A 25672-nucleotide genomic window follows, 5' to 3' on the forward strand; every position below is an offset into this window, starting at 1 on the left:
CCCCTTGGATGTGTTCCCCTTTTATTGCTTTTATAAATTGAATCATTGTCAATATAATTTGGCTTTGAAATTTTATTTTATTTTTTTACAAAAATTAACTCTTTAATGTCAAAGTGACACCTTTACAAAGTAATATCAATTAATTAAAAATAGGTAATGTGAAATAAGTGATTGCATAAATATACATCCCCTTCAAGTCAGTATCTAGTAGATGCACCTTTGGCCACTATCACAGCACTGAGTCTGTGTGGATAGGCCTCAATCAGGCTTGCACATCTGGACACTGCAATTTTACTCCATTCTTCTTTGCAAAACTGCTCAAACTCTGTCAGGTTGTAAGAGGATCAGACGTGAACAGTGTTTTTCAAGTTCAGCCACAAATTCTCTATTGGATTGAGGTCTGGGCTTTGACTCGGCCACTCCACTTTAAAACATTTCTGTGTAGCTTTTGCTTTATGCTTCATGTAATTGTCTGCTGGAAAAAAATCTTCTCCCATGTCGTAGTTCTCTTGCAGACTGAATCAGATTGTCCTCCAGGATTTCTCTATATTTTGCTGTATTCATTTTACCCTCTACCTCCCAGGGCCTGCTGCCATGAAGCTTCCCCACAGCATGATGCTGCCACCACCATGCTTCATGGTAGGGATGGTGTGTTTGTGGTGATGTGTAGTGTTTGGTGTCTACCAAACATAGCATCAAGTCTGACTTAAGTGGTCACTAGATGGAGTCTCAAGAACATCCAACTTGTCTTCATAAAGCACAAAGTAATAGAGATATCATTATATACAAAGAGGATGTCTATACTGCTCTTATTGTTCATTCTGATGGGCTGGAATGTGGATTCATTTATAGTAACCAGACAATAAAAACAGACACACATAATTGAGATGACTTTTATTGTGATTTAGCGTTATATGAATGAAGATTGATATATACCTGTGTGTGTCAGTTCAACTGGTGTGTCTTAAATAATTATCCAAGTCATCCGTCAGGTAGGGACATTTGGCCAACCAAGCACCAGCATCTTAACACAGCACAGCCCACATCTCAAAAAAGCATCTCTGCTTTTTTTCTAATCAGCTGATTTATTTGCATGCAGACCAGTGTTGTATATACCTGAAACAGCACCTCTCACCCTGTTGTTCTTGATTTCCAGGATAAAGTTGAAACCAAGAAACAGATAAGTAGAGTCTGCAGCAGCCGCTCTCTGGAGGACAAAAACACCAACGAGCAAACACACATTCACTCTTATTACAACATAGGTTTCATATGTCAGTAGGAACAAGTGTGTGTTGACCTGTAATGACAGTCACTTAGTACTTCTATGGGTGCTGAGTGTGTATTATTAGTAGTTTGTATGAGATTGCAATGCTGGAAAGTTTCTGCTGTCCATCCATCTATTTTGTTTGTTTGTAACTGTGCTAGTTTTCTACCAGTTATAGGTTGCATATGCAGTAAAAAGGAAGAAGAGAATCAGTTATCAGTGATTCTACAACAGGGACTAGTGTTCAGATATGACTCAAACTGGCAGATCACAGGAAATGACTTCTATAAAGCTCCTGGATGTACTGTTCGTGGGTTAAGCTGGTATCTGTAATGTTTGTTTGACAGATAATAAATGGCTAATATGCTGTGTTGAGGATTGTAAACACAAAATTACATATTTTCTGCTTTCCTCTTGAAAAATATTCAACCTGCCCTCGTTGACAGTTTCAATACATTTAGTTTAAAAGTCTTTGCACTGTTGTTTTTACACTATCTCTGTGTTTTCTCACACTTGCACTATCCAGCACATATGTAGCAGTAGGTGATGTGAATAAAGAGCATGCTGTAAACTAACTTACACAGTTTACACTAGATTTTGAATAAACAATTTCTAATAGTTGTCATACTGATAAGTGTTTTCACAACCATGAATAACAGAGATGCATGATTTCCCATTTCCATTTATAAATGATTACCTACAGCATGGTCGCAACCACCACAAAGAATGATTTTGAGCAATTTATCATTGACTATAATTTCTGGAAGACAAATCATTTGTAATCATTTGCGTATCTTGTGTCACGAAGGCTGCAAGTTACAGAAGAAAAGATACAATGTCAGAACAGATGCTCTAGGTCTATAGGCAAATCCAAAAAAGCACACATTATGGTTAAAATTACAATGAAGTATTTCAGGATTTTTTATCCTAGGGTTTATAATTCTGTAATTAATCCATCACCATACAAACTTGATGTCTTTTTCTCTAAAACTGATCTCCCAAAGCTCTAATAGGATCAGACAGAATGACTAGAAGAAGCAATTACAGAACAGGAAGTCAGAGAAATCACCAGAACTGGATGGTTTATCCAGTAAAATATTATAAGAAATATATTGACTACTGGCACCCATATTTACTGATGGCATATGACAGAGGCATTCTCATAAGAAAAACTGCCAGACTTATTTAATGAGGCACTAATTTCATAGATTCTTATAAAGAATAAGAACACCACTGATCTGAGCAGCTTCAGGCCTGTAAGTTTGATTGATATGAATAGTAAAATACTTGCTATAAATTTGGAGAGGGTGTTACCACATCTAATACACATAGACCAGGTAGGCTTTGTTAAAGGATGGTCATCATGTGACAATGTCAGACGCTTATTGCATCTTATTTGGTCTAGCTGGGATAGGATACACCCACAGCTGCCTTCTCCCTAAATGCGTAGAAAGTGTTTGATATAGTGGAATGGTTTAGGGATGGATTCCTAAAATGGGTGAAGGTGGTCTACTTTGTTTTAACTAATGGTCTGATGGCCTCCCTTCTTTGGCCTTCCAAGGAGCTCAAAACAGATGCTCTGCTGTTCACCATATTCCTAGAATCAGTGGCTGCAGGTATTAGGGGTGTATAGAGTGGGGGCAGCGAACACTAATTATTTTTATACACAGACAATATTTTGCTGCTGTTCATTTTATACCTCTAGTTTTAAATGAGATTGAGGCATTTGCAGAGCTCTCTGGGTACAAAATAAATCAGAGGTGATGCCTGTATCTAAAACATGCTTTTCATCAGCAGTTTCTTTTCGATTCAAGTGGATGCCTGTAGCCAATCCCAAATCCATGAAGTACTTGGGATTGGGATTAAGTGCAGACCTGGAGAAGATCCTCGAATTGAACGTGGCACGACTACTTCAAAAGATAAAGAGCCTGAGACTGAGGATGTGAAAATCATTTTTCTTCATCTTGTTACAGAGCTTGCACTGGACAATGGAATGTTGATATTACAATGTTAAAAAATTCACACCACGGTTCTTAGCAACAACTTTATTAAGTGCCAAAGTGGCTTTGTCATTGGTTTTTTTCTGTCACACATGTAGCTTGAACAGGATTGTCCAGCAACATTCATCTCATTTAAAAATTCCAAATATCCATCGAACACAAATCACATCACTGCAACTTCAGATGGAGACTGCTCTATTGTCTTGCTTCACAGTGCAGACTGTGTGATATCAACACAACTTAACACACAAATGTGGATTCTGAATTGAATACTTGTGTAACGCTGATGCATTAAAGTGTCAAAATTAGTAAAAAATTCGGAATTGCACACTGAAAAAAAAAATCATGATGATTATGGTAGCAGAGCTGATGTAGGTATGCGGCCACGGAGGTACTCCAACACTGCATCCGTTCCTTTGGCCACAATGGCTGCTCTGGGTGTGCGGAAAGGATTCCCCTCCAGACTGAGACACCTGAGGACAACACAGACCTTAACTCAGAGTGTGTTAAAGTGCCACAGTAGTGATATGGTTTCCTGCATGCCATCACATAAACACTGACAGAGCAGCTGGTGGTGTGATGCAGTGGAGGAGCTCAGACTCAGAAACATGTTGGCAGAAGGAGGTGTGTTCCTTACCTGAGGCTGGTACACAGGCCCAGTTCAGGGGGAATGTTCAGCAGGTCATTGTTTGACAGGTCCAGTGTTGACAGATGAACCAACTTCATCAGAAAACTAGGGTCCAACCCGCCCACTTGGTTGTTACCAAGCAACACCGTCTCCAAGGAAACTATCTGATAGAGGACTTCAGGGAAGGACTTGAACCTGTGATGAGTACAAAGATTCTGACTCAAAGACCTACTTTACTATAGGTGCTTTCCATTCAAGTAATGCTACTTCCAGTCCTACATCTGCCTCAATAATCCTACATCTATTATATATATCCACCATCAGTGATGCTGTCATCCCTTAAATGTGTCTCAAAGACACAAGGAGAGAGAAGGGTCCCGGTCCCCGTTTAGAGCGAGGAATGACAGGTATATGCTATGCAGAGGTTTACACTGGGTGGCTTTTGTAAAATCTTGAGTAGTTTGAATTATTCTACATACAGTATCAGTAAAATCTTTGAAATCTTTCAAATTTCAAGTGAATAGGAATGTGTGTCCAAACTTTTGACTGGTATATGTAAACATCTATGAGCCTGATGAGCTATCATGAAATATATAACAAAACTAAAATCAACAAATAATGAAACCTGCAGGAACCTGACACACTGGTGCTTTTATTGAAAACTCCTGCACTGCAACATTGTGTATTATGTGCTGTGTGTGGATTTCCCTCTAATGAAGCTGCCGTGAGCTCTGTGTGTGTAAAGTGCTCTGATTGAATGATGTAAATGAGTGTGTAGGTGAATCCTCTCTCCACTTCCAGGTAAGTAGCTACGGCAGCACAGGGATGTGTCAGGGTGGGAAGCAGATGTAGTTTTCTGTCTTAATCACCTGTTTTTAGGGCTTAGGTAGCTTTTGTTTTGAATAGGTAGCACAAGATGGATTCATTACGTTTATAAGCAAACCATAAAGCCACATTTCCCTTTAACTGTGAGAAATAAATAGCTGGAAGGCTGTCATCTCTTGCTGCTGGTTCTTTGGAGCTTGGTAGAGGGGTTTCCTCTGAGCTGGAGTGTAACATGTCAGATAACATGAAATTGCAGTAGCTAAGGTGTGTGTTTGGTGGTTGTGCAAACTTCAGTTCCATTAAAAGAAATACCAGCAGATTTCATTTGGAGTTGAAGTGGTCTTGAAAGAGTGAGTTACCTGTTGGAACTGAGGATAATGGAGCGTAGTTTAGTCAAGTTCTCCAGTTCAGAAGGTAAATCACTCAGCTGGTTATTCCTGGAAGAAAAAGTCAGCACATCAGTGGAACATTAACTCCTTTACTAATGATTATACATTGAAATCCTTTTCCTATCCTGTTCCTAAGCCAAACATAAGTCTCCAATATGTAAATGTTTTGTAAGGGGTCTATTATATTTGGCACCCGGTGCATGAACAGGAACAGTGGCACTGCTGGAGAAGAGTGGTGAGCAGGAAAATAATATCAAGTGCCGGATTTGACATCTCATTTAGTTGTGGAATGTATCACTGTGAGTTAATCAAAGATCATTGTGAGACTCTCACTTTCACTAATTTCATCAAATCTGTACATCTCCTTTGATCCTATAAAAATATATGTTGTGTTTTAGACATTGGACACAATCAGTGTCCAAGCTGAATTCAACATGACAAAACATAAGGTTGGGGTGCTCATTTAATCCCTATTTATTTACATGCTTTATATAAAGCGTTCAGTATTCAGATTGTAAGCAACAGACTGATGGTCTGATCATTAGTGTTTTCTTTTTCCTCGTATGCACTGTATCATAAGCAAAAAGGTGAAATAACACATTTTCACAGACGGATCTGACTGACTTATTTGCGGTATTAAGTTTTAAGTTGTGCAAAAGAAATGATGATTATATAACTTTTAATGTCTGGCAGCATTCAGTTCAATTCAACATCATTCAATTTTCATTAATTAAACCCCAAAAAAGGTTTTGTGTATTTTAATGTGACATGGATGCTCCTGCAAAACTCCTGTGCTGAAAAACATATTGTACTACTATCTAACAGCAACAGTGAGTTGTCATGTCAGCTGATTTTTTAATTGATAAAATGTTATTAAAAAAGAACAATAATTCATCTTGTGGCACCCTTTGGCTTGTCCTCCTGGCACCAACTTTGGGAACACTTAAGTGTTAGATTTTCCAATGTCAAATATTTTCTGAGTTTTATGTCATTTGGCATATACACTCACCGGCCACTTTATTAGGTACACCTGTCCAACTGCTCGTTAACCCAAATTTCTAATCAGCCAATCACATGGCAGCAACTCAATGCATTTAGGCATGTAGACTTGGTCAAGACGATCTGCTGCAGTTCAAACCGAACATCAGAATGGGGAAGAAAGGTGATTTAAGTGACTTTGAACGTGGCATGGTTGTTGGTGCCAGACGGGCTGGTCTGAGTATTTCAGAAACTGCTGATCTACTGGGATTTTCACGCACAACCATCTCTAGGGTTTACAGAGAATGGTCCGAAAAAGAGAAAATATCCAGTGAGCAGCAGTTCTGTGGGCGCAAATGCCTTGTTGATGCCAGAGGTCAGAGGAGAATGGCCAGACTGGTTCGAGCTGATAGAAAGGCAACAGTAACTCAAATAACCACTCGTTACAACCGAGGTATGCAGAAGAGCATCTCTGAACGCACAACACGTCCAACTTTGAGGCGGATGGGCTACAGCAGCAGAAGACCACACCGGGTGCCACTCCTGTCAGCTAAGAACAGGAAACTGAGGCTACAATTCGCACAGGCTCACCAAAATTGGACAATAGAAGATTGGAAAAAGGTTGCCTGGTCTGATGAGTCTCGATTTCTGCTGCGACATTCGGATGGTAGGGTCAGAATTTGGCGTAAACAACATGAAAGCATGGATCCATCCTGCCTTGTATCAACGGTTCAGGCTGGTGGTGGTGGTACAATGGTGTGGGGGATATTTTCTTGGCACACTTTGGGCCCCTTAGTACCAATTGAGCATCATGTCAACGCCACAGCCTACCTGAGTATTGTTGCTGACCATGTCCATCCCTTTATGACCACAGTGTACCCATCTTCTGATGGCTACTTCCAGCAGGATAACGCGCCATGTTATAAAGCGCCAATCATCTCAGACTGGTTTCTTGAACATGACAATGAGTTCACTGTACTCAAATGGCCTCCACAGTCACCAGATCTCAATCCAATAGAGCACCTTTGGGATGTGGTGGAACGGGAGATTCGCATCATGGATGTGCAGCCGACAAATCTGCCGCAACTGCGTGATGCTATCATGTCAATATGGACCAAACTCTCTGAGGAATGTTTCCAGTACCTTGTTGAATCTATGCCACGAAGGATTAAGGCAGTTCTGAAGGCAAAAGGGGGTCCAACCCAGTTCTAGCAAGGTGAAGCTAATAAAGTGGCCGGTGAGTTTATATTTGTATTCTTTTTTTTTTTTTTTTTTTTTTTTACATATATATATCTTTGGATTCTGACATTTGAAGATGGGTTGTCTTTTTTTCACTATTTTCTGACATTTTATAGATAATTTGTTTAATCAAGAAACTAACTGACAGATTCATTGATAAAAGAATTGTTAGTTGCAGCCATATATATGAATACTGTATAAGTAGAACTTTGCACAATGCCAACATTACTGAGTGTTGATCTGTGTGGGTGTGTGTACCTGAGGTCGATATGTGTCAGCTGCAGTAACTTGCAGATGTCAGGAGGACAGCAGGTCAGTTTGTTGAAGCCCAGCTGGATATCTGATAGTGAAGACTGGAACTCCATCAGTCTGCACACACAGTTCACACATCTATGGTTAGTCTGGAATTCATCTCTGTTTAAACAGCCTTTTGTTGCAATATTATCATTGATCTCGGTCCCACCCTGATGATGTATGTTTGTGTGTACCTGGGTGGTATGAAGGACAGCTGGTTCTTGCTGAAGTTAACAGTGGTAACAGCTTGATCTGCTGCAGCATCAAACAGCTCATCTGGAATATTATCTGCCTTCTTCTCACTGAACACAAACACACACAAAGTTAGCTCAACGCTAGTGACTCTCACTTGTAACACATCAAATAATAACTGATGTGAAAGTTGCTGTAGTTCTGAAACCAGTGAAAAGAAATATCCAACCACGCAGCTCCATACAGCTTTAAACTCCTGTTTGGTCTTATTCTGTTATTTAGTTAGGATAACACTACACTCATTAAAGTAGTTACTGAGATCTGGGAAAACTAAAAATAATTATGATGGAAATTTGAATATTTGGAGGTCCATAATCCTAATAATAGTTCATTGTACAGGTTTACTGCATGCACACAATAACAGAAAGTACAGTTCAAAGTTGAAACAGGAAGGCAGTCTAGATGCTGGATTTGAGATGCAGATACTGATGTCTAATAACAATTTATTGACATAACACATAACATAATATATTTTTGACAAGGATAACTTGAATTTGATTATCAAAGAATTTAGGTATGTAGTAAGTTGGACATTTTACTGTTAAAAAATAACCCAGTCAATGGATAAACTATGTAATGGTTAATGTGAGTTATTCACAAATGACAGTTTGAATAATTATCTTGACAAATACCTTTTTTTTCTCTTCCTAATAAGTTTGTCTAACTGTTTTCTTCCAATGAATCTGATCTGGTTATAACTAATTACTAGTCAGCTCAGTAGAAAACTGTATGCAGCACTAAACAAGCTCAGGCAACCCACATGGGATCTTTTCATCCTTCTCATTTTGACACATATAACTAATAAATAGAAATGGAATACTAGCCCTGCAAGACTCATGTCTCTACAATCTGAGAGCAACAATCATTTATGAAATGTGATGCTGCCACCATTTACGATGTGTGTGTAAGCACACAAATCACTTTTGTGAAACAAGCCCTTAATGTGAAGTCCTTCAACCTGAAACGTCTTGATGCAGCCTTAAAACTAAAATTCACTGTCCTGCACTGATTAAAGGCAGTAACCTGGATCAAGCAGCTGCTTCAACATTGTACAAGACCAAGATGGCTGCCTCATGACAAGTTGAATGTACAGTTTGGTCCAGAGTGTTACAGGATATGTCATTGATTCTTCTTGGCTTTTTTCTCACTTTTGTTGGGAAATACAGATACCAGTGTGTATCACTAACCTATAATCCAATAACTTGAGAGTCTTAATGTTATGTACATTGATCCTGGCCTGGCTGGGTAACGTCATGGCTGTAGGTCCTTCATCTGCTCTCTCAGGCTCCTCTGCAACACACACACACACACACACACACACACACACACACACACACACACACACACACACACACACACACACACACACACACACACACACACACACACACACACACACACACACACACACACACACACACACACACACACACACACACACACACACACACACATAAAACTAGACTCTCTATCACATTTTGTGAGCATGACACTAAATCCTACACACTGCACCTTTAAGGTGGGTTAAAGTAACAACTTGCAGTGTCCAGTCTCCTAGGAAGAAGCAACAAAGCAGCATGACTGGAATACATCATACATTTTATCTGGAAGATATGGACTGATACAAGCATCCAAAACTCAAGCTCCCCTTACTAGCCTCTTCACAACTTAAAACTGCATCTGTTTGAGATTTCACCATGAGACACAAGTGTGAATTTCACATGATAACAGGTGGTTGTATATGGACGAGATGGTGTCTCCTGTCTCTGTTCAAAGATGGGCTTCAGTGGTGGATGTTAATGTCTTCCTTGATCTTTCTATAGTCGTCCACTGATTCCTGGTTCAAGACCTTTAACCCTTTAATCAGTCTATTCTGTTTTTAATGTTTATTTAGTCTCTTTTCCATGTTCCTTGCAGTTTCCCTGAGGTACTGTGTGCCAGGCTTTCTTAAGCAAGGCTCAAGTCATTTTAATTTTCTATTGTGCATGCCCACTGGAGTGCGTCTCTGGCTGAACCAGCTGACTTTCTGCCTCTGTGCACACGAGTGACACAACAATTCTGATATAACTCTTAAAGACTTTATAATTCGTATTGGACCTAATCAATTAATAAATGATTTGATGTGTAATGAATGATTAGTGCGGGGATTATTGGCAAATCTTCATTCTGCTGTCATCACAAACGTGTTGGTTTCTAACTAAAAGACATTCTGCATGCACCAGTCTGAGGCTTTTGATGGAACTGTTTCAGTCCCTCTGGGTTCAGGGATCAACAGTTCCCTGTCAGCGTAAAAAGTGAACTGTACCTTTAATTCTTCCTCTTAAATATTTCAGAAGCTCATTGGTTCCTTTCTGTGATGAGGACAACAGAAAAGGAGTGTTAGAATATTATTAGGAATGTATCTTTTAGTCAGAACTACATGAACATTACCAACTGATTTATGGGTTTTACACAGATGAAATTCCAATGAAATTCTGTAAGTGAAGTATCATCTTTAAAACCTGTAGGATACATCTGTAGGATATTGTTTTCATTTATGGTTAGCATCCACTCAAATGAACTGCATGCACAATATTTGTTGTGATGTGAGTTATGGAAAGCAAAGCATTATAAAGCTATTAAATAGTAACTTTTCTATTAAAGTAACAGTTATATAGAGACATTTTTCCTAGAAAACCAGCCCTAGGGGCAGGTTTGTCAAATCTTGTTGATTTGGGCTGGAATATATTTTAAACGGAAGTTACTGTGACACAGTAAACTGTCACAGTGACAGCCACTTTCTCACATTGTATATGTGTATTTCTCCAATGCTTTTCTCATATTATACAATCTATTATTTGTATTTAATCTAGATCATCTTAAAAAATATTTCTTTAATTCAACATTAACACCAATATCTAGACACAGATAAAGGGCCCCATTTTAATGATCTATAGCGCATGGCGTGGAGCGAGTGGCGCAAGTGCCTTTGGTCATGTACAAATCCACTTTTGCTATTTTAACGGCGGAAAAATGGTCACTGCGCCAAGCGCATGGTCTAAAAGGGATGTACTTAAGTCCCCTCATTAATCATAAGTGTTTTGGGCGTAACACGCGGTAAACCAATCAGTGTCTCCCATTCCCTTTAAAAGCCAGGAGCGCTGACACTTTGGCAGATTAATATTATAACGGCGCATTTGTCAAGCAATGTGTTTCAAGAATAAAACATGAGTTACTTTTGCTGTAAAGAAAGTTGGCTGATAAGCTGCTAAGCCGACATGTCATTCATAAAAATGAAGAATATAGAGTTATAACTGACCAGTCTGATGAGTGTAGAGGTGTGTGTGGTTATAACTGACCAGTCTGATGAGTGTAGAGGTGTGTGTGGTTATAACTGACCAGTATGATGAGTGTAGAGGTGTGTGTGGTTTTAATGCAGCAGCCTGATGTCATCAGCTGATTTAATAAACAGTGATGGCTGTGTGTAATGGCACTGCGCTCTGTGCAGCATCTCAGAGGCTGCAGACTTATCAACATATTAGTCTACAGTATAGCTGTGGATAACAGACACTGTAAGAACCACATTCATTAACAGATTAATACAGATGTTTGAACCACAGATGTTCAGATGATTTTCTTGTTGATAAAATAACTAAGTGGCAGCGGAGCGTCTTTCCTCCAGAAGCAGACGTGGTTCTGAGATCCATTCTCCACAAAAACACCAACAACTCACTTTGTGCTGCATATTTTCACGTCTCCTCCCATCAGGTCACTGTGCATGCAGCTGCACCACACAGATATCTTGGCGCTTTGTTTTCGTTTATTTATCTTTTAACACAATTTTGGTTCTCTTTAAAGTCATTTTGTTCAGTCATGTAGTAAACTCAGCAGGGTTATAATTGTTGAAAGTATGCAAACCTGATCCATGTCATCTCAATAATATGAGTTAAATATTGTTCAAAAACTTTAGGTTATTTACATAACCCCGGTTCTCTGAGTAATATGAGTGAGATGTCTCACTATGGGATGCACGCCTCGCTGCAGCCCTCAGAAGCATTTATCTCATTACGCCAATCCTGATTGGCTGGTGAACGTGTCCGTCCGCCACAGGTAGTCCCACCTACCTTAAATAGCTCATGCGGACGGCACCACCCTCATTCAAGATAAGCACCTCTTCTCACTCGCCCAAGCAAGAAGGGTAGTCTGGTGAGACATCTCACTCATATTACTCAGAGAACCGGGGTTATGTAAATAACCTAAAGTTCTCTTTCATAATATTTCGTTCGATGTCTCACTATGGGATATGGTTGCTCCCGTATTGCCAGACAAGCTTATCGAGCGTCCACCAACCCACAGGGAAAAAGGTACTCTGTTCCAATCAGGACAGCAAAACCGCGCGTGCCACGCACGGAGCGGAGACGTCCAGCATATAAAAACGGACAAAAGTGAGAGGCGAGGACCAACTCGCTGCAGCACAGATGTCCTGAACAGAAACTCCCCTGAATAAGGCCCAGGATGCGGCCAAGCCCCGAGTCGAGTGCGCCCGCAGATCCGCAGGTGTCTGCAAACCCTGACTCGTATAAGCCAAAGCAATCGCCTCCACGACCCAGTGGGACAGGCGCTGCTTTGTGACAGGTTTCCCCTTATGAGGATTAGCCCAGGAGACAAACAGCTGATCGCTCCTCCTGAAACCCTTAGTCCTGTCCATGTAAGTGCGCACCGCACGGACTGGACATAACGCATGTGACCGCTGCTCTCCAGGCGAGGCAGCAAAGGCCACAAGGTCAATAGGAGAACATGAGCCCACTACCTTAGGCACAAAGGCCGGGTTGGGCTTCAAAATCATCCTCACATCCCCCGGGTAAAGCTGAGTGCATGATGGATGCACCGAAAGCGCATGGATGTCACTAACCCGTTTAGCCGAAGCCAGAGCCAGTAACAACACTGTCTTGAGAGACAGGTGTTTCAAGCCTGCTCCCCCCAGCGGCTCAAAAGGAGGACCCTTGAGCCCCTCCAGAACCACAGCCAGATCCCATGGTGGCACCAGCGGTCTGGACACGGGGAGAAGCCTGCGCGCTCCCTTCATAAAACGGCAAACCAGCGGGTGCTGGCTCGCTGTTTGTTTCCCAAACCCCACGTGACAGGCGGCTATAGCTGCCAAGTACACTTTAACTGTGGAGAAGGCTTTTCGTTTGTCAATCAGGTCCTGTAAGAATGACAATATCACACCTACTGGACACTGAAAAGGAACGTGGCCATTTCTGTGACACCAGTCCTCAAACACTCTCCACTTACAGTCATACAGAGACCTAGTGGAAGAGGCTCGAGCACTTTGTATAGTGGAAATCACACGCTGTGGGAGTCCCACAGCTGACAAATTGAACCACTCAGGGGCCAAACCCACAGCGCCAGGCGTTCTGGGTGCGGGTGGAAAACCGTCCCCCCCCCCTGTGATAACAGGTCCCTGCGCAGCGGGAGCTGCCAAGGTTGCGCGCACAGCAACCGATATATCTCCGCCAGCCAATGCATTGCAGGCCAATGCGGAGCTATCAGAATCAGCGCGTGGCCGTGGTCCCTCACTCTGGACAGAGTGGGGGGTATCAGGGCCAGGGGAGGGAACGCGTAAAGAAGCTCGTGCGGCCAGACGTGCGCTAGTGCGTCTATGCCGAGGGGAGCATCCAGGTTGCGCAGAGAGTAAAACAGCGCGCACTGCGCGTTTCCTCTTGACGCGAACAGATCCACCGCGGCCCGACCATAACGGGCCCATATCTGTTCCACAATCTCTGGGTGCAGAGTCCACTCCCCGTATACCGGCGCGCCCCTGGACAACAGGTCCGCGCCCGTGTTCAGAGCTCCCGGGACGTGCGTCGCCCTCAGGGAGAGGAGACGACCGCAGCTCCACAGGATCAGTCTGCGTGCCAGCATGTGCAACTGACGAGAGCGCAACCCCCCTTGGCGGTTGATGTACGCTACCGTCGTCGTATTGTCCGTCCTCACCAGGACATGATGGCCCATGAGAGACGGAAGGAAGTGTTTCAGGGAGAGGAACACCGCTGAAAGTTCCAGAAAATTTATGTGAGACCGCTGGAGGTCCACACTCCAGCGGCCCCTCACTGACCGGCCCTCGTGAATTCCGCCCCACCCTGTCAGGCTGGCGTCCGTAGTGACCACCTTCCTGGACAGGACAGAGCCCATGGGCACCCCGCGGGTCAGAAACGACGGGGCTCGCCAGTGGCGCAGTGCCCTGACGCACCCCGGCGTAACCAACACTCTCCGTGCGCCATGACGCACGGGATCCAGCCCGCATGAGGCCACCCAGAGCTGGAATTCCCGCATGTGGAGGCGACCGAGACGAACCACGAGAATGGCTGACGCCATCAGTCCGAGTAATCGAAGACACAATCTGAATTGAACAGATTTGCCTGGATGGAAAAGCGCGAGACATGCTCTGAAAGCTCTCACTCGCTCCGCCGAGAGGCGCGCCGTGAAAATCACCGAGTCCAGGGATAATCCCAGAAAGATTATGTCCTGTGTCGGGCACAGCATGCTCTTTTCCGCGTTTATCACAAAACCCAGGTCTAATAGGTGCCGTGTGAGAATACGCGTATGCGCCATGGCCTCCTGCCTCGATTGTGCCAAAAGTAGCCAATCGTCCAGATATGTGGCCAAGCGAATGCCCTGCTGTCTCAGTGGGGCTATCGCCGCTTCCGTGCACCGGACGAACACCCTCGGGCTTAAAGACAGACCGAATGGGAGCACGCGGTACTCGTAGCACGTCCCCTGGAAAGCGAACCTCAGATACTTTCTGTGGGGAGGATATATTGGAATGTGGAAATATGCGTCTTTCAGATCGACAGAAGTGAACCAATCGTTCTGTCGCACCAGGCGCAGCAGGGATGCGTGTGTGAGCATCCTGAACTTGTATTTCCTGAGAAATTTGTTCAGAGCACGTAGATCCAGGATAGGGCGAATACCACTCCCCCCCCGTTTTGGGACCAGAAAGTACCTGGAGTAAAAACCGCTCTGACACTGTGCGGGAGGAACGACACAGATTGCTCCTTTGTTTAACAGTGAGAGGATTTCCTCTTGCAAAACACGAGCTGACTCTCCCTGAGCCTGGGAGTGTATTATGCCGGCGAATCGAGGGGGAACAGCGGCAAACTGCAGCCTGTAACCCCTCAAAATCGTCTTCAACACCCAGGGCGAAGCTGCGAGCGCAGCCCACCTCTGCCACCTGCGGCAGAGAGGTGAGACGCGCTGCAGCTCTTCCACCATGAGAGGTCCCAACCGCGGTGCGGTGGCGCCCTCTCGTGGTGGAAAACTGACATGGCCTCTGGGCGGTGCTGTGCACTTTGGCCCGGGAGGACAACGCAGTGACGGGGACCTCACTGCCCTCACCCCGGGAAAAGCCGCAGCTTTCCCCGGGGGTGGGACAGCAGGTGCCGCCACCGCGCTGTTTATTTTTATAGTTTTGGCTTTTATTAGCTGCGCCCTCGGCACTCGGCCCGGATGCGACAGCGGGACACATTTTATTTTCTTTATGAAAACTTGTGTGTGTGTGCGTGCTTGTGGACATGGGAGAGGGGCAACCGCTGAACCCTCTGCCGTCAGATGTCCGTCTCTCCCGGTCTGCTCTGGCACGGTCCGTGGCAGCTGGGAGATGGGGGCGTGGGGGGCCCCGGAGTGCACGCTCGGAAGCCAAACAGGTGGAGCTGGAGAACAGGGAACTTCCAGCTGCATCACCGGTGACGAGAGGGGCGGTCAGGCCGCTCTCTTTTTCTTCCTGGCCTGGTGGCTGGTAGCTTGCGCGGGCTGTGCCGGCGGAGCTGTAGCTGGGGCCGAGGGCTTCTTGAACCAGCCGGGCCGACCGGGCACAGGCGGCGGGGCGGGCTGAGGCTTCGGATGTTTCGGTATTTTGAACTGCGAAACCCGGGAAGCAGCCTGCGCGAATGATTTACGCTGCGCAGGTGGAGAGGGAGCTGGGGGCTTGCGAGGGAGGCAGAGCTTGAGAGCTTCGTCTTCCTTCTTTTTGGCTTCACACCGTTGTTGCATCGATGCTAGGGCGGAACCAAAAATCCCCTCCGGGACAATGGGCATGTCCAGGACGTCGTCCTTCTCTCTGTCTGACAGGCTGGCGAGGTTGAGCCACCGCGCTCGCTCCTGCAGAACCATGGTCCCCATCGCTCTACCCGTGGCCTGGACCGCGCAGCGTTGGACACGGAGACACAGGTCGGTGATGACCGGTATCTCCTCCCACGCAGCTGAGTCCTGAGTTTGCACAACATCCTCGCACAACTCAGCCTGGTAAGCCGTGAGCAGCGAGAGGACATTGAGCGCTCTGGCCGAGAGCGCCACCGCCTTGTACGCTTTCTCAGTCAGGGCTGACTGAAAACGGTCGGACTTGGACGGCAGGCTGGGGCTCCGGGAGGACACCGCTGACAGCTGGGGGTGAAGGTGAGCTGCAACAAGTGGCTCCATCGGAGGCATGCGGAGCAAACCCAGGCTCTCCATCGCCTCACAGTCGAGGGACGAGGCCCCGGGAACCGGGCTCCGGCTGCTGTAGGGGCGGTCTCTCCATGAGCGCGCCACCTCCTCCAGCAGCTCCGGGAAGACGGGGAGAAGTTGCTTCGTCGCGCTCTTGGCCAAGGGCAATTTCTTCCCCTCGTAACGTGATCTGGTGATCTCAGCTACGACAGCGGGCCAGGGGATGCCCAGCCGGGCAGCTGCGCGTTTGCACACGTCGAGCATGTCCGAGCTGGGGGAGGGAGAAGCTGGTGTGCTACTCTCGTCTCCATCCCGAGAGTCGACGGAAGCCGCGGGCTTTGCAGCCCGAGCCGGTGTGATGAAGATGTCATCCTCTTCTTCATCCTCTGATATGAGGAGATCCAAGGCACCATCATCATCTTCCCCATAGTCCAAATCCAGGACGTCTTCCTCCAGCGGGGGAACCGCGGCTAGCTCGAGCTGGGAGCCCCAGCTGGCGCTAGCCTCCGGTGTCGCCACCGCAGCGACCCCCACCTCCTCTCCGCCCTCGACGGCGGCGCCGTCGGAAGAGAGATAGGGGTCATGTCCAGACAGGCTAGCCTGGCGGGCTAGTCGTCTGCGGAGACTCTTGATGGTGAACACCGCACAGTGTTGACACGAGCCGGGGACCTCGATAGCCGCCCGGGCGTGTTCCAGCCCAAGACAGCACGAGCAGACCTGGTGTGGATCCATGCTCGATATCTTATTCCCGCAGCGACAGAGTCTGGCTCCGGAGTCTCCGTGCCCTCTGGTGTGAGGGGTTTTAGCCTCCATTCCGTGCGAGCTGGTGTGCAGGCAGGGAGCCGAGGCAGTTAGCTGGTGTGCTAACCGTGAAGAAGCCGAGAATTAGCTGGTGTGCTAATGCCCGGTGCTCGAGTAGCCGTGGTGGGGCGTCGAGAGCAGTGCTGACCAAGCCGTGGAGGGCAGGAAAGCACTGAGTTCGATCTGGTGTGACCGACGAAGCAGAAAAAATGTCCTAAGCTAGTAGCGCCCAGCGACAGAAGCTAAATAAGATCCGTCTATGGACAGTTAAGCTAGCTAGCTCTGGACGCGAGATATGCTCCGAGTGAGAAGAGGTGTTTGAATGAGGGTGGTGCCGCATGAGCTATTTAAGGTAGGTGGGACTACCTGTGGCGGACGGACACGTTCACCAGCCAATCAGGATTGGCGTAATGAGATAAATGCTTCTGAGGGCTGCAGCGAGGCGTGCATCCCATAGTGAGACATCGAACGAAATATTATGAAAGAGAACTGTTTTACTCATGTTAACCCTTCATACAGTTGGTAGGACTGTCCACAGCGACACTGTCCAAGGTGCTGAACCCCCCCATCTCCGACTTATTACCGGCAATGTGGACCAAGCTCTGACACCGGTCAGGGAACGGACGGCCCGTATCAGGGGGTCCGATACCCCGTTCTCCCAGAGAACCCCCCACAGGACTCCCCGAGGGACACGGACGAAGTGGCTGGGGAGAGGGAAGTCTGGGCTTCCCTGCTTAGGCTGCTGCCCCCGCAACCCGACCCCGGATAAGCGGAAGAAGACGGTACGGTACGGTAATTAAATCTGATTAATATTATGACTAACTAATATGACATGTATTTTTAATATGTTGATGTACATCATAATACAAATTCACATTGCAGTCCTTTTTTTGGTAATGTTTTGCATGTTTGTGTGCTGCTGCGCGTCCGTGTGTGCATAACAAGCACAGTGTATGAGCGCTGTGCACCCGCCTATCTAAGAGCATTTGCTATTTAGACAACGTGTGCGCAGGGCGAGAAAATGACAACTGCGTCAGGGGAAACTAACAAAGACACGTGCGCCACGCCCGCTATCCGCCGACCACAAGATGGGGCCCAAATTGTCACAGTTGACAGTGTTTTATAGTTTGGTTTCAGCAATTTCAGTGTTTGCTGTGCTGCCACTGCAATATAGGCATTCCTTCACTGTGCTTATGTCCTCAGTACACCTACAGTGAGCAGGTCTCTCCTGATTCCTCGCAGAGGGTTTCCCTCCAACAGCAGCATATTCAGATTTGGCAGCAGGCTGAGAGATGCTGGAAGACTGACAGAGAAAGATTCTTGTTCACATGAAAATATCTGAAACTCAGGTGATGACAGTGTCCTGACAGTATCTTCTGATAAATATTACCTTAAATGAAGAAGTCTGTCACGTGTGCCTTTACGTTTTATTTATTTGTTCATTGTTTTTCTTTCTTTCTATTGGAATTATTATGTTATCTTTATACTTTTTTAAAATGTATTTTCCTACCTATGAATTGGAATGACTGCTTAATTGTATATTCTTTGTTTATACTACTTGCCTTGGAAGACTCAACAGTGTTTTACATCAAACAGTGTGCATCACACTGAAATCATGAAGGACAATTTCAATATGTAGGAGGCTGACTCTAGAATCCATTTGGTGGAATCCATTTGAGCAGATAAGTGTGAACTGGTGCAAGGACCAGTGCTCATGTTTGTTACAAACTACAATCATGTGTTGAGTTTGTTTCACGGGCACAAACTGTTAATTACTATGGGTGGATGTGATGTCGTGGTACTGTGGGGATGATGGTGACCTACGTGGTAATGTCATTGTTGGTGAGATCAAGCCGTGTGAGCATGCTCAGTAAGGTGATCTGGTCAGGGAGGGTTTTGATCTTGTTGTCTCTGAGTTCTAGAATAGAGATGAATGTCAGGCTAGCCAGCTGCTCCGTCTCCAACTGCTCAATGTGGTTGTTTCCAGCATACAACTCCTAAAAACACACACACACACACACACACACACACACACACACACACACACACACACACACACACACACACACACACACACACACACACACACACACACACACACACACACACACACACACACACACACACACACACACACACACAATAAATGGTTCTCCATCACATTGCACCCTTTAAGGTTTATTATATTTCTTGAGCCCATAATATATGATCAACATTTAAGGCTGTAGATATACAGATATAGAGGTTGTAGTTACTGACCTAAAATAAGGAGGCACATTTTCCTTTGGCCATTGGTCATGTTGATGACCAATAATCATTACAAGCTTATAAAAATACAAGGTACAAAATATTAATGTAAATAGTGTATTTGACATTGTAATTTCAATGAAAACACAAGAAAATTATTTCAATATTAAATTAAGGCAATGTAACTTTAAATATCAGACAGAAAGATAAAGTATTTAATACTGTTACCAATAATGCTCTGGTTCCTGCTCCACCTGCCCTTATGCAACAAAGGGCCAAACTAAATTCTATACTTCTTATATTGTGTCATTTTTCAGTTTGCTGCCAACTCTGACAGCACACATCAGATGGCTGCTGTGCTTGTTACATGAATAACATTTATGACTCCAGCAACAGACTGGGTCAGAAAGGATGCACACCCATCAGTACATTTGGTGATGAATCAACCCTCATTTGCTCATCATGAGCTAAAATCACTTCACATCTGGGGGCATTCATGTTGCTATGGTTACCTTTAGCGCAGGTGCAAGGAGCTGTGGGAGGAGGCGGAGCTTGTTGTGTCTGAGGTACAGCTGCTCCAGAGCGAGCATTTCTGATAGGCCGGCAGGAATGTCAGTCAGCTGGTTATTGCTGCAGTCCAACACCTTAACATCTGTCAAACAAAGTCAGAACTCTGATTTTGTTTTATTTTACATTAATAGAACAAACTAATGTGCTTCAGTAATCAGCTCTTCAAAACTACTTCAACATACTTCAGGGACTCAGTATACTTCGAAAAAAAGCTTGCTGGACTGTCAAATAACATGGGATAACAGGCCTATATTTAATGCAATACTGTTTCAAAACCGGCCTGGTTCTTTATACTTTTGAGGTAAATAAAGGCTGCTATTTGATTATTTATGGTACATCAAGTGTGAAAAGCTGCATGGTGAAGAGGCAGTGAAGCGGACATAGAGTATAGCTGGTCATACTTTTGAGTTGGGTCAGGGCGTCAGGCAGACAGCTGAGCTTGTTGTGACACAGGTGCAGTTTCTGCAGACAGGTGAGCCGGCCCAGGCTGGAAGGCAGACCTGTCAGTTGGTTATTGGACAAGTCCTTCAACCAATCACAACAGACAGGACAACAACATAAGCCATCACACAACACAGACCAAAGAGCCTGATAGGTGTGTAATACATGTGTTAGTTACCAGCTCAGTCAGGTTCTCAAGCTGGCCCAGTTCTCCTGGCAGGCTCTCCAGCAGGTTCTTCTGGAGTGTGAGGCTACGGAGGTTCTTTAGAGTACACAGCTCCACTGGCACTGATCTCAGCTGGTTATGACTGCTCACAAAGGAATCAAATATACATTAGACTTAACTTTATTTTTTAAATCATAGACAATTTCTCTCACAGTCCCACAAAGGGCTTCTTCCTGCTGTCAGAGATTTTGAGTGTTATTGATTTTTGTCTAAATCTGTTAAGTCAAAGTGGGTGCTGTGGCACTGTGTGGTGACATAATCACTGACCAGAGGTACTACAAGATTTGTTCTTTTTAATTTTTACTTATGTTTCAAACATATAAAACAATAAAAGTCAGTGCAACTTTGTATTGAGAGAAACACGTCATGATAAAATGGATGGATTCTCTATCAGCTAAAACAATGCAGGTGCTCTACACCCATAGAGAGTAAACTGACTCAAGGGGTAGCATATTTTTTAAATGAGTTATTCTGAAAGAATAAATGAAAAACACAATATTGAGATGGCTGGTCCTGGTGCCAACTACCACCTGAACGATCCTAAACAATAATAATATAACAGTGCTCGGAGTTCACACCTTCACCTTTTCTACTTTTATGACTGATTGAGGCTAATCAGACAGTTTGGTTATTGTTCCGGTTTACCCGGTGGTGCCCCATATTAATCATTAGAAGTGATTATTCTTTAATTTCTTGTTAATAATTAATAATTATTAGTCATTAATAATAACCAAACGCATTCCTTTCTACTCTCACATGTATGGTTGCCTTGTAGCAACTATCATCTGCATTATAGCAGTCCCTCCTTAGTGGAGCTAGTTCTTACATTTTGGTGCTCAGCAGTGAGGCCATGAGTTCTAACAAATGGTGCTCCCGTGATGAGACTAGATCCACTCCCCTAAATAATGGCTTCCCCATTATTACTAGGTCCCAACAAGATCAAATTACAATAGGCAGGATAAGACTAGAACAACCGTCAGATGAACACTCAAAACTTCAGGAGAAAGCAAAAAACCCTCAGGTAGACTGCTCCAGATGATTGGGGCATAAATAACAAAGGCTGCCTGTAGCGACTATCAAAACTCAAGAAAAACTTAACCATTTACTACTGAAAGGGTTAGTGTAGGGGAATCTGTCCGACACTGTGTCCAAGCAAGACGCATGAGTCTCTAGCTGTGTTTAGGGTGTTTATTTGACCCAATGATAACATTGATAGATGTTATAAACACAATAAGAATGTAGTGATAGCAGTCAACAGAAATTCGGCTACCTCTTCACCCACTCTGTTACAAACAAACTGAATGACAAACAGATGCAGAAGATGACACTCATACTACCGCACCACCCCGGTGACACAGAAGCACACACACACACACACACACACACACACACACACACACACACACACACACACACACACACACACACACACACACACACCAAGTGATAGGCGTACAAACCCAACACATCCTTTATGCTTAGACTGCCTGCACTGACCTCTGGAACAGTCAAGAGGTTTGATCATGAGGATCTAAGGGACCTAGCAGACACATATGTCTTAACTATGTTAAATAAATAAGACGGGGCAAAACCATTCAGTGATTTAAAAACCAATGAAAGAATTTTAAAATGAATTCTGTGATTGACCTATGTTAAGGGGTAATTGGGGTTATTTTTCATCAGGACACATGCTGTTGTATTCTGTACCAACTGTAACTGACCAACAGCTTTCTTAGACACCCCACACAGAGAAGCATTACAATAGTCTGGCCTGCTGGAGATAGAAGCCGTTGTATTATTTTCTATTCATTTATTTGTCCAATTGCTCTTTTTTTAATCTTTCTCCAACATTTACCATAGCTCTGTAGTTTGCTGTTTTATTCTTGTACATATTTTTTTCCATATCTGTGAAGCAATATTTACACTCAGGTACAAAATGTTTCATTTCTCATTAAACGTCTTTCAAATCATTTCCATTGTTGTTCCAGATTTAATGACTGAAGAGAGTGTGTGTTTACCTAAGCTGCAATTGCTGGAGCTCCTGCAGTTCTCCCAAAGCACCAGGTAAACTGCTCAGCTGGTTGTCATGGAGCTGCCAGAGCAAAATCAAACATTTTAGTTTAACAGCTAGAATTAAAATATTTCATCACTTTTCTTAGATCCACCAATTAAAACTAGTGTCCCTTTATAGATCATATAAAAAAACAGTTTGTTAGTTTTTGAGTTTATTTCTCCATTAATTATGTTTTAGTTTGAGTCATGTTTTATTATAGAAGCCCTGTGTTGTTTTAGCTCCTTTAGAGACATAATAATTAAAAATATACAGCAATTTGAATTTCCTTTTTTTAATATGAGGATCTGTACCGAGATAGGAAACAAGGTACCAGGGAGGGGTGTCACATGCCGAAAACATTTCAAATGATCAGATTCCATGTACTTTTTTCTGTTGACATATTCATACCACATGTAGGATTTGTGTATTAATTGTTGGATCATTACTGGGCTCCTTACTTGTAAGTGTTACTTACATCAAGTGTAGTGAGTCCTGCCAGAAGTCTGATGTCATCAGACAGCTGTGTCAGCTGATTGGATGAAAGCAGCAGTTTGGTGAGGTCAGTTTGTTCCCACCAACGATCTGACTCTCCAAAGGACACATTCTGGTGGGCTTCCTCTGGTGTGTCGATGTTTAGATGATACACATTCTGAGGGACTGAGACACATATTAGTATGGTTATTACACATTCTCACTGTGTTTTATGTCAAAGGAAAATTATTTACAACTTTATCTTTAACAGGGCTTCATTGATGGGTGTCATGTGTGTTTGTGTTAAATGCTGCCAAGTGTGCCGAGGTCTCCACCAGAGTGTCACTATTTTTTACTTCATATTTATGACTTAATCTGTTCATTATTTATCACTGCTGCCACTTTTCTGCTTCTGTCTTAATAGTTTTCAGTTTTCATACTGGGTCATGTTTTTTTTATCACAGTATTAATTAGATGTATGATGTATAGTACTGTTGAATTATTTGGCACTGTACAGCAGCAGAATTGGTGTCCAAGGCAAATTTCCCTCTGGGAAAACAGTCTAGTCTTAATTTAAATCTTAAACCTACTGGCACCGATGTCAGATTGATACTGCAACCAGTCACAATTCTAGTTTCATGATTGGCAGGATGAAGTCAAGAAGACATTCATGCATTCATATAAGCAGCAGATCTAAATGTCATTAAACCTTCGGGGATGTATATTTGTCTAGCTTTAGTTCCTACAGTCCTAATTCACACAAGAGGTGGTGTGACATCAGGAGAACTAGTGAGGGCTGCTCCTGCTAATCCTAATGTGGAAAGTATCTAAGAGAAAGAAAGTATTCTACCACGTAGGCCTACATACGATTTGCTGCGCAGCCCATCAACTGAAGTCAAGTACAACTTCAATCCAGCCAAACAACACGTGTTGAAATATACTGACCATGAAAGATAAGCGTATGTGATCACGGGTCTACAGGCCATATCTGATTTAGTGTGGCTGAAAGAAAACGGAGTGAATCTGATCATGGCAATACTTTAAAAGCACGTAGATGACATGCTTTGTAAACAGGACTTCTACATACACCCCCTGTATAAGTGAACATGATAACATTACCTTCTATCAACCCTCGGCCGGACAGGTTGAGTTGGCCGCTTTTGCGGGCCGCCTTCAGCAGACCGGAAGGAACGGTCGGTTCGGTCTTTCCCGCCCTGAAGCCCGCCAGAGAGTCCACCTTATCAGCTCTTTTGAAACGGGACATTGTCAGTATATCTACTGAAATGATTCCTTCTGGCTCTACACTGTGATCATCTACTTCCCACACCCAAACTGTCCGTCTTCCGCCTGTCAGCAGCAACAATCCTTCATAATAAAAGCCTCATCTCCAAAACAGACAAAAGACTTTGCATAAATTACTTGTCAAAAATAACCCACATAGGCGTGGCCACGTACTTTATCGTCAAACCACGTAAATTGTCGCGATTTAAGAAAAAAAAACTTGAAATCAATTATTAATTTCACCCACATTAATGGTGACAATTATTTTAAGCATGGACCTCATTTTATTCTGAAGTTTACTCGAGTATATTGGAAGAAGTGGCCCGGGGTATGTTCAAAATCCCTCCCAACAACTTTATTTTGCCAAAATGTGCAACATTCCAACATTACAGGCTAATTGTGACGTCACCTCCCGATACTTTCCACTCTGAGTAGAAAAGGATGGAGGATCCTGGATGGAGGGTGGAGCCAGAAAATGGAGAGGGAGCAATAGAAGGAAAGAAAAGGAAGGTTGATAGTGAGAGTTAACACGAAAAAGACTTGGTTGGAATGGAGACTGGAGGTTTGGAAGGAGGTGTTGGATGTGGATGTGTCAGAAAAGCACACTGTGGCAGGATGGATTAAGAATGACGTTAAGCAGATCAATACAAACGATCCTGTTTGGTAGGAAAAACCTGAAAACCTTGGTGTTGGCTGACGGGATGAATGTGTAGGCTACATAGGCTTTTCCACTCAGCTCCAATAAAAGGTGTTGTTGGTATAGTCTCATGCAGACTGGATGCAAGGACACTTAAAAAGTGTAAAGGGTGAAAGATTGCTGTAGAATTAAGAGGTCTGATAAAGTCGTCAATGAAAAAAGTGTGAGACTACATCTGTTATGCTTCACTTTGATTTGGAGTAGGCTACTTGCCTGAGTGTTCTTGGATCACATGTCATACCTAATGATTTTAATTATGCAGCCCATACATCAATGGAGAGAGTAGACAGGAGTCCAGGATGTCTTGCATTGAAAAGGTTTATTTACTTGGCCAAGGAGAAATAAATGAATGATCAGTGTTATGTTCTGATGCTCCCTTCAATTCTGAAGTTTCTCTCCTCCGGGGATAGACTTTAAACCATACAGATAATGCCACAGGTTGAGCCATGCCCAAATATGGGCAGACCCAACACATCTACAATATACAGAACTTAGTCTACTGGTCTATAGACAAAACATTGCTTAGACCTCACTCAGGTCCTTTGTCCTACAT

The 25672-nt window shown here is 44.0% G+C and overlaps 1 protein-coding gene across 1 annotated transcript; it reads right to left on the reverse strand.

The window, feature by feature from the left end:
* Window positions 1–3300: 3300 nt before the first annotated feature.
* On the reverse strand, window positions 3301–24460 carry lrrc40 (leucine rich repeat containing 40). Its single transcript, XM_062424008.1, has 15 exons — window positions 24261–24460; window positions 23146–23327; window positions 22636–22709; window positions 20570–20699; window positions 20352–20475; window positions 19893–20032; window positions 18958–19130; window positions 18346–18436; window positions 10175–10220; window positions 9057–9159; window positions 7812–7919; window positions 7582–7692; window positions 5077–5154; window positions 3902–4087; window positions 3301–3737 (listed from the first exon to the last, which is right to left on the reverse strand). The coding sequence occupies exons 1-15, from the start codon at window positions 24403–24405 to the stop codon at window positions 3617–3619; spliced, it is 1812 nt and encodes a 603-aa protein (XP_062279992.1). The 5' UTR covers window positions 24406–24460; the 3' UTR covers window positions 3301–3616.
* Window positions 24461–25672: the final 1212 nt, after the last annotated feature.

This window comes from Scomber scombrus, chromosome 8 (genome assembly GCF_963691925.1).
Source record: "Scomber scombrus chromosome 8, fScoSco1.1, whole genome shotgun sequence".
NCBI classification, from domain to species: Eukaryota; Metazoa; Chordata; class Actinopteri; order Scombriformes; family Scombridae; genus Scomber; species Scomber scombrus.

Excerpts from the sequence above, each read along its gene's own strand:
- lrrc40 (XM_062424008.1), bottom strand. The coding sequence starts at position 24,405 with ATGTCCCGTTTCAAAAGAGCTGATAAGGTGGACTCTCTGGCGGGCTTC. Across the intron at positions 20,700-22,635 it reads CTCCAGCAATTGCAGCTTAG|TCATAACCAGCTGAGATCAG; the intron begins GTAAACACACAC and ends CTTTGTGAGCAG. Across the intron at positions 4,088-5,076 it reads ATTATCCTCAGTTCCAACAG|GTTCAAGTCCTTCCCTGAAG; the intron begins GTAACTCACTCT and ends TACTCATCACAG.